Source organism: Formica exsecta, unplaced genomic scaffold, assembly GCF_003651465.1.
Source record: "Formica exsecta isolate Colony F162 unplaced genomic scaffold, ASM365146v1 scaffold139, whole genome shotgun sequence".
NCBI classification, from domain to species: domain Eukaryota; kingdom Metazoa; phylum Arthropoda; class Insecta; order Hymenoptera; family Formicidae; genus Formica; species Formica exsecta.
In genome coordinates, this window is record NW_021848721.1 from 403,199 (window position 1) to 413,466 (window position 10,268).

The 10,268-nt window shown below is 43.3% G+C and overlaps 1 protein-coding gene across 1 annotated transcript in view; it reads left to right on the forward strand.

Moving 5' to 3' along the window:
* Positions 1-1,916: 1,916 nt before the first annotated feature.
* Positions 1,917-10,268, forward strand: part of LOC115246164 (runt-related transcription factor 3-like) — a 13,151-nt gene continuing 4,799 nt past the window's right edge. Inside the window, exons 1-3 of the mRNA XM_029824817.1 lie at positions 1,917-2,235; positions 2,424-2,654; positions 8,112-8,237. Coding sequence (XP_029680677.1) covers positions 1,917-2,235; positions 2,424-2,654; positions 8,112-8,237 — 676 coding nt within the window. The remainder of the gene's footprint in view (positions 2,236-2,423; positions 2,655-8,111; positions 8,238-10,268) is intronic.

Consider the following 10,268-nt stretch of genomic DNA (forward strand, 5'->3'; position numbering starts at 1 on the left):
TAATAAAAATAGTGAACAATTTATATAGTTTACAATTACTTGTTGTACAAACATAACTATCGTTACATTGACTCTTTTTGGAGGAATTTTTTTGATCAAACTTTGATTTTAAAAATTTTCTTCGATTTCAGAACGTTTAAAGATTATATTGCTCATATTCAATTTACTTGTTAATTGTTTACAAGATGTTTGGAATCGGATAATAAAGTGCTATCAGTGTTATAATTCCACCGGAAGATAGTAAACAGAACGAGTTTCGTAAGAGATTTGAATGCGAAGTTAAGCGAGAATCTTAGCCGTCGCAAAGTCGACGAGTGTTCTTACAAAAGAATCGTGAGAAAACGTACATCGATTGCTATTATTACAGTTCTTAAACATAGAAACACTTCGCATTATTCTCTCATATAATCAAAATTTGGTTTCGGCTTTAGAGAAATGTTGAACACGCATCAATTGCTTTATATAACATTATTTTGGATAATATATAACACAATATGTAATTTTATCTTATACATTTCGAAATCGAAATAATCGATTAATATATTTGTCACGTATGATTGATATAGTGAAATTATTTCTAAAGCGAAGCTCCTTATGTTCCGCCGGATATAATGACCGACAAGAATTAAAGAGACAATTACTGGCGGTTATCGATTAACATGTTTACCGTATAATAACTGTATTCATAGACATGTTCAACTTTGATCGGGTCTTCGTCTTATCGTCAATTTGATATCGGCTGGCTCGGGATTTTCAAGTCGCGAGACCGTCATTGACAGGAGGCAACGTAGTAAACGTAGCCACGTGCAGTTTGACACGCGGTCGTACGTGCGTAGGGGTTGGGCATTCGTGTGGGGGGTGCCTACCGCCGGGCGTTCTTTTTCCCCTATTTTTTCCGTCCCCACCATCGTGCCAGTCTGCCCCTCCTGGAACCACCTGGATCCGGCGTGTCAGCCCCGGTGACGTGCGCAAAAATTACTGAATGAACGGTGACGTCACGAGGCCGGCCGCGTGAAAAGTGTGCGAGCCCATTCCCGTTCGTGTCAACCGTTCTCATCCCCTTTCGCTTCTCTTCGCGCGTTACCCGGCCGTTCAACCACCACCGTCCGTTTTTTCGCGTCCGTTCCCGAGTCGGTGTCGTGTCGTCGCGCGGATTCGGACACAAATTCGGTTAAAGGGTCCCGATCGTGAGATAACGGCACGTACAAGATTTCATTAAACGGATTAAGGGTGGCTAGGATGCTGTTGATTAGCGACGGCCGCGCGTGGCGAGAACTTGCTTTACCAAATCAGTCTTTCGCTCTTTTAATAATCGAATTTCTCGATCATATTTAATGCGTTAAATTTTAGATCAATGTATTAGATAAGAATAGATAATTGTAGAATATAATAATAATTTTATTAAAAAAAGAAACTATAGAATAAATTGTAACAGCATTCTTGAAAGTAGATCGTTTTGTTTTTGCAGATGCAGCTGCGCATTGGAAAATAGAATATTGAAATCTGTCTCGACTCATCTCGTAAAAAAATGGAATTTTTATAAAGATTAATATTTTACGTCAAGAGCAAAAGAAGTAATCTGCATCAATTCGCCACGAAAGTGTAAAGATTGAAAGAACAAACAAATCCGCCGTCAGATTTGTACGACGATGCAAAACTCTACGGAGGAATTCGAAGAGAATTCTCACGTCGTGTTTGACATTTATCTCGGCGCCAACATTGGAGAGAGGAGATATTAAAATTAACGACATCTCACGACTGATTTGCCCCTTTGAATTTTGCGAAGGATTCTAAACTTCCAAGGACATCGGGTCAGATCTGACAGATTATGCGCTCTTGAAAGATGCTCACGAGGCTCTTTCGGCTCGGCGGGTGAACCGAATGGAAGGATGTTTCATCCGGTGTTCTGACTGCCTATGGATATATTCGGCCGTTGCAACGGCGGCGGCAGCGGAAGCACGGTAGCCGGAAGCGGTGCTGGCTCGGCGAGGACGTCGAGCAACGAGTCCGCCGGTGGTGGTAGTGGCGGCACGCCGAGCGGTACCAGCGAGAGCGGCAGCAGCGCGAGTAGCAGGATGCAGTTGACAGGAGCCTCGGCTCCTGGAGCGGCGGCCTCGCCAGAGTCGGGCGTCTCTCCGTTGACCGACGCTTACACCAAGATGACCAGCGACATCCTCGCGGAGAGGACTCTGGGCGATTTTGTTAGCGAGCATCCCGGCGAGCTGGTTAGAACAGGTGATTGACTTTTGAAAATGGAAATTATTAATAGTAATTATTCTTTCTCAATCGTGATAAACTTGGTGCAGTTTTTGTAGAGTACTTGGGAAACTCTTATATATCTATTTTCTATTATTCTATTTTCAGAGCAAATATATTATGATGCCATTTTGCTAATAAAATGAAACGGATATTTCGGTCAACAGGCTCGCCGCATTTGGTTTGCACCGTCCTGCCGGCGCATTGGAGGTCCAACAAGACACTTCCGGTGGCTTTCAAGGTCGTGGCCCTCGGCGACGTAGGCGACGGTACCCTCGTGACCGTACGTGCTGGTAACGATGAAAACTGCTGCGCCGAGCTCAGAAACTCAACGGCTCTAATGAAGAATCAAGTCGCCAAGTTTAACGACCTGAGGTTCGTCGGCCGAAGCGGAAGGGGTGAGTCGTTTCTTTCTTTAAAATTCACCGTTCGCGAGGAGCTGCGCCGTCCGACATTTCATTCATCGCGACAAAGAGAACGACGAAAGTGTCGGGCATGACATTTCTCTTTCTTTCTCTCTCTCTCTCTCTCTCTCTCTCTTTTGCCCTACTTTCTCCTCTCCATTCATAAAATTGCAAAGTTCCCGAGTCTCTTTGCGTAGAGTGTGTCGCCCTTCGTCTTTTATGCCGGAAGAAAATGCCAGAGGGGTGAAAGACGACGGTAGAAACCCCTTCAAAGAATTCGGTGTACGCCGCCGTAGTAAGGGTAGGTCGCGGTCGTCTTGAGACAACCCTCGTTTTTCCTCGGCCCTTGGAGGAAAAGTCTCTCGCGTCTCTCGGCTCGGCTCGACTCAGGGAGTTGGTTCTCCGAGCGGGCGGGGTGGATCCGAGAGGATCGCTTGGGGTGGGTAATGGCTTTTATTTGTCGGCATCACCGTGCGACCTTCTTCTCTCGCTTTGCCGCCCAGTCTCGTCGGGAAAAGGGCGAACTGAGAGGGACGGAGCTCGTCGCTCGAAGAAACCGACGACGCCGACGACGAGAAACACAGGGACGGGTGATATTAATTGAGGTTTCAGTAGAGTTTTAATTAACGTTATTAGAGCCGGTATTTCGTCTAACTGCGTCTTTTGAACTCGCGCCAGAGTCCTGGATTAACTTAAAGTATCCGCGTGTGCATCCGACCTACTTCCAACGATTTCAATAAAGTATCGTTTAACTTATATAACTTATCATGCAAGTTGTGATTTATTTTATACAGTTAAATTAATTTTGAAAATTAAGATTAAAAGCTAACATAAAGAAAAAATATGACTCGAGTTTGTTGAAAATTACAATTAATGGTGATATTTGGTGTATATTATTATTATCATATTTTCGATTGTATCGATAAGGGAAGGCTAATCGCCTCAGAATCGGGGAAACTCGCAATCTCTCTAGCTAGGAAGCGGGGAAACTCTCTTCCCCTCCCCCAAGTTCACGGGAACGCGTCAGTCATTTGTCTGGGATTAGCTCTCAATTGTTTTCGCCGAGCGCGGAATTAACATAAGCTAGGATGAAGAATGTAAGAGAAGTGTCTCTCTCTCGTCAGGATTCCTAACCGGCTCCCTGGCTCCTTGAATATTCCCTGGAAACCGATGTGCGCCGAACTCCCGGGAATTCTTAATGATTCTCTCCGTTTGTCGAGCGTGGAAATATTCGCACGTACGGATTCGCGAACAGGATTTTGTCCTTCCGATTCCTCGAGAAAGGATTAGAAATTCCTCTCAACAGCATTCTTCATTGCTTATCGCGCGTGCATAATTAACATAATTCGTAAAATATTGAAAAAAAAATTTATACATCAAAATCATATGCATTCTATTGCAATCTGCAAAAAAAAAAAAGAGAAATGTCACACATTTCGATATTATTACTATTGCAATAAATGTAAGGGATCGTTAAACGCACGAGACATCACGCTTTTGTCTTCGCCTAAAACCGCTTTTAGCCGGGACAAGATTGAGCGTACTGCCACGATAGTCGAGAGCTTTGCAATATCGATGATAAGCCGTAACCCCCTTCCCGCACGTTCGACCGTAATGCCTGCTCCATCACTGCAAAGTCTACCCTGAAGGTACTGGATTGTTTCCACCCTTCGGCCCTAAGCCCTTTAACGAGATAGATCATTTGCGCGCTTATAGTTCCAATACATAGCGGGCGAGGTATCCTTCGACTTTGTTGCCGTGAATAAACTTCATCACGGGAACGTCGCCAATCTTACCAAGTTGCTTTAATTCTACAACACACTTTCGCTTAAACCTATTAATCATTGTACTTGTGATACACAACACGAACAAGATTGAAGTGTATGTGACAAACTCGAAGACAGTTACTATCTATAAAACAAAAAAAAATTTATTCTGGTTCGACTTTTAATAAATGGAGATAAATATTTACAAAAGAGAGCGAGAGAGAGAGAGAGAGAGAGAGTGGATCTCTAATAATTCTTAATATTTGTAAATGAAAAATTATATGCTTTTTTAAAAAAAATGTATATTTTTTAAAGGAAAATGTGCGTGTTTACGCAATGTTTAATTTCAACGCAAAATATTTGAGTAATTCTCACTGATATTCGCGCCGCGAGCGTAATAAAAATTTATGAAATGCATCGAATCGGGTGGAACGCATTCACTCGCAAAGTGTTGATTTATCGGCCGCAGCGCGAGGCTCGTTTCATTTCGAAAAGAAAAACGGGCAGTCACTCGCGGTGACGGGCCGCAGTTCCTGACCGTAATCAATTCGTTATCAGACTGCAATTGCGCATTTGCGTTTCGTTCGGGGGAAAACTGAAATTAATTAATTGGCCCGACACAGCACACCGACAGCGATACAATACAGCGGGGGGACACGTGTACCGGTGCACAGACACCACGTAGTTTCACACACGCCTGCAGAGGACGGAGACATGCTAACGAGCATAATCAGCGAATGGTCGGGAACGGGGTTTCTCCGCGTAGTATTTTCCGAAATTTACAACGCGACACGCGCGCGGATGTGTAATACTTTCCGAGATATTTCGAAAATTATATCCCGAGGTGCGCGTAAAGCTGTTATATCGTGAATCTGCGAATAATTATAGGTGTGTACTCCCTGGAAAAACATGGAAGCCTGGAATACTCTCATTATCAGAGATTTCTTTTATACCTGAAAAGATCAGGGAATTCTCGTGAAATTTTGACTCGGGAAATTTTCTACAAAATTCTCTTCTTTGATAATTATAATTTTACTCTCACATTGTGTAAAAAGTCAGCCAAGTAGATTATGTGTTTGAAATTATTATAAATATTTATAAATATATATTTAATGTCTTAATAAAATATTGAAAATGTTATGGAAGTAATAAATGCTCATCTTACAAAAGTTATTTAGTTTTCTTTTCTAGCACTTGAAACTTACGAGGCTCTGTGTTTTTCCTTCGTATGAATGAAAAACAGTAGAAAATGCATGCGATAAAAAATTTTATTTTAGAAAATTGTATAAAAGAATGTTGAAAATATTTTCTTTATCTGGGATTTTGAACGAAAATACCTGGAAGATCAGGGAATCTTTCTACAAGATTCAAGTAGACAATCTGAATTGTCAGAGAGAACAAGTCTATCTGATCGATTCCACGGTGTCGTCGAGCGAAGCGAGGACTTGCCGAGTTGTGTGACAAGCTCGAATGAGAGTTAAAACAAGGCAATCGCGTTTAAAAGGTACGTAAGGACGTTGGAGCTCGATCGCGGACGATCCTTAATGGCTTTACGGCGACTGGCACCGAGGGTGATACCCCGCGTACACCACCCACGTTTACCTGACGGGAACCATGGCGGTAAAGGTGAAAAGGTTTGGTTGGCAGGCGAGAGAGAATAGCGTGACTCGTAGCCGCCGAGAGGGGAATCCCCGCTGGAAAACGAAAGGCTCGCGTGGCGAACCGCCGTGTGGCCACGCTCGACACTCGCCATTATTTCTCCGCGATGCTTCCACCTCGTTCCTGCCCCCTCGTTCATTTCTATTTTCTTTTTTTTTTCGTTCCGCCATCGATCATCTTACGTCTTACCGCGACCGGTGCTTTACCATCTCCATCGTGACTTCACCGGGTCGGGAGGGTCCGAGTCGACTCCGGTTGAACTTTATGGCCCGATCGATTATCGCCATTTCGCTATGTACGAAAACGTGTCTAATGGGTCTGATAGAAAAATACGGTAATGGCCGCACGCGAAAGGGGTAACGCGAGCGTTATAACGCATTAGCGGGAAGAAGTCGTTTAGGGGCGGATATAAATAACATAATGTGTTATCTTTTATATTGTAAACCGATGACGGAGGATAAAAGCGCGCTACCTTTGCAGCATTATCGTATCTAATTTCAAGAAAACACGTTTCGTGTTTTATATGTATATTATCTGTCGCGAGGCACGATATATGGGTTAGTAAGATGATTATTACATTTCTATCATGGGAGATACAAAGTTAGAGTGTCTATTATCTGGAAAAATACGGAAAACCTGGATTTCAGGAAATTCTCATGGAATTTTATTGGGACACGGGAAATTTTTTGAAAAATTCTCTCTTTGATCATTTTATTTCTCGTATTATAAATTCTTATATTATAAACAGTCAAATCAATCATTATATTTAAAATATACAATATATCTATCTCTGTTTATACATATATTCAATGCCTTAATAAAATATTGAATATTTATTATATATTCTACTTTGTTATATTTTTTAGTTACAAAAAAATGAAAAACTTTATGCAAATGAAAAATGTTCATCTTACAAAAGCTATTCAGTGTTTTTCAGTACATTTGCAAATTTAACATTTGAAATTTAAGTAGCTCTGCGTTTTTCCTTCGCACGAGTGAAAGGCATTAGAAAACACATACAATAAAAAAAACTTACTTTAAGAACTCGACCAAGAAATTTTTTAAATATTCTCTTTACCTGAATATTTGAACAAAAATACTTGGAAGATCGGGGAATTTTTTCAGGGACTTCTTTTACAAGATTCGAATAGACACCGCAAAAGAGAGGTGTATCGTGCCGGTGTCATGCAAATGCATCGTGAAAAAAATTGCAACAAACCGGGAAACGCACACGCGTGGTCGCTCCATCGGACGGGCCGGATGTACGGTGATGAAAAAAGGGCGAAGGGTTAAAATTGCGGTGAACCTCCACTCGCGCGCGCAATTTTTCGCCGCGGCGACTTTTCGCATCGAGAGAGAGGAAACGTTACTCTATACATATATATATATTTTCGCGCGCTTGCTTTTATCGCTTTGCTTGCTTTCGCGTGCTGTCGAATCGATCGCGGTGAAGTTTCGGCGCGTCCGCGGGTTGAAATTGCGGTGGACGCGCGTTTCTCATCCCGACGGCTCTTGCTCCCATCATCCATCCCTCTCCCTTCCCGCCCCTACGCTTTTTCCACGACACATTATTTCGCGCGTAACCGAGGCTTTTTAACGAGAACCCCCACGAGATCCTCCACCGAACTGGTCGTCCGTTCTCTCTGTTCCCTTAACTCGGCCGCGCTGGCTGGCCACCGTCACCGTCGACGACGCCCTCGATACATTACCGACGTGTAATTCGGTTACCACGGAGTTTCGCCCCGGCTAACCGCGTTTGCGAACTTTCGACGTCGGTTGAATAGGCGCGTCCACGAATCGACGCTAAAAACGCGCCCGTCTGACGTAACGTGTACGTTTTCGCCTCGTTTTTCAAAGTTGACTCTACGAGCATATTCCCACTTTGCGCATTACGGTGCATTAAAAAATTGAATGTTTGCCAACGAGAAATGTCGATGATAAAATTTTATAAATCGATAAGATGTTAGTGTGAAAAATTTGCGATCGATTGTGTTGATATACGCTAAGTGTACATCTCGTGTTTCAGGCAAGAGCTTCACCTTGACGATAACGGTGTCGACGACGCCGCCCCAAGTCGCCACCTACACCAAGGCGATCAAGGTGACAGTTGACGGGCCGCGCGAGCCGCGATCCAAGACCAGTGAGTATCACTGTAAGCATTGTTATTCTTATTATATATTTATTATTATACACTTCACGGTTACTGTCGCGCATTCCTCGAGACATACCCGCGGAATCCGGGGGGATTGCCGGGAATCTCCCGAAACGATAGTAATGCTTAACGAACGAGCGGCATGGCACCGGAGGCAGTAAAAGCCGCAAGTTCGAAATGGCCTCAATGTGCGGCTTCGTACTGGTCGAACGTTACCTCCTAGGCTAAGTTTCGCGCAATTGCCATTATTTATAACCGGCGGAGCACCCGGGCCCCCGCCATAACATTGACAAAGAGCCGGGCGTTGCCCGCGGAGATGCGTGTATGTGTGTGTATTTGTATGTGTGTTTGTATCGCGGCGCTTTAGCCAAAACGCGGGGCGACGCCTACACAAACTTGGCGGATATCCGATCGCGGGAACTCCTCCGCGAGAACAGCCACCGCCGAGACATACAATTACCAAGGACGATTCTCCACCCGTTACTTTGGTAGTCGACGACGATGCTCTGTCTGCAGGGGTTCCTCCGTAGGGGGCGAAGAGAAGGAAACGCCTCTCTCATTCTCCGTTTGTTACCTATCTACCGCGTAACCTACCGCGTAACGCGCATTGTGCGCTCTTGAAATCTAGTTTCAGACACGCCAATTTGTGGCGGACGCGAGAACGGTTCCCTTCAGAGATTTCCAAGGTCTAAGATTAAATATCCGACAAGGGAAAAACATCTACGAGGCATCGCATCACACGATAAAAATCCCGCGAGATAAACAAGCATACGCGAAAATTTTTTAGGTAGCGCCATTTTTTCCTCTTTTCAAGTTCGCTGTAAAATTAGGAGGCTTTTGCATTGCTTTGTATGATTACATTGCGACGCGACGGTATCCCATCGGCTTAGATATCAGACAGAGCGTAATGTCGTCTGTGAGAAGAGGCGTACCAAAAATATCCGATAGCTTTAATATATCGAGGCGAGGCGGTTTCTCTGGGCGGTAGCACGGAAGGCGAGGGGCGGTGAAGGGGGGGGGGGGAAAGAGCATAAGTTTGGGACCTTGGGAAATTGCGACCACATCCGCCGGCTTGGCCGCATCTGCGGACCACCCACGAAACTTCCGTCATAAATCCAAAATATGAAAACGCGAAATTTCGGTGTACCGCTCGGAGACGCGCATCCAAGCAAAATACTACGATGACGCCTCAGAGAGAGAGAGAGAGAGAGAGAAATTGAGATTGAGAGAGAAAGAGAAAGAGAGAGAGAGAGAGAATTTCTCTCACGATATTAATACGCTACTAACACTATCCGTTATCTGTCATTTAGGATTAAAAACGAAATTTGCGTTATTACGAGCGCGAATATTACGAGACAATCGCACTTTTCGACACGTCGTTTAATTAATTCCAAGTTGACGCAATTGAAATCGCCCTGGGTCTGAGAAGACGTTTTGCGAAGCGGCGTTAAAAAAAAAAAAAAAAAAAAAAAATAAGCATCTTTAAAGCGAACGCCGGATATGAAATTTTTTTTAGTGATCGTTAAGGTAGCGTAAGAACGTCGGAAATAAGCTCGTTCGTCAAGTCGTCGGCGCTTTGAAATCTTAATGTGAAAACAAACCGTTTGCTGAATCGGGGCAAATGGCGCGACAATTTCGAGGTATGGCGGTGCGAGATGAAAGAACCTCGTCTTCCTGGGTGGTCCGCGTGCGCTTCTTTCCGATGCCCGCAATCCACGTGTCTCATCTCACTTGTTTGTGAACAAGCTGAATGAGCATCTTCCAACTGTTATATATTTTCGTGAAAATAACACACATCTGGTTTTTTATATATAATTTATTGAATTATGTAATAATTTTTGAAAGACACAGACAAATATATGAAACGTAAATATATATGTATTTCTTTTTAGAGCATCTTCATATATTTTCGTGAAAATAACACACATCTGGTTTTTTATATATAATTTATTGAATTATGTAATAATTTTTGAAAGACACAAAGACACAGATGAAACGTAAATATATATGTATTTCTTTTTATGTATATAT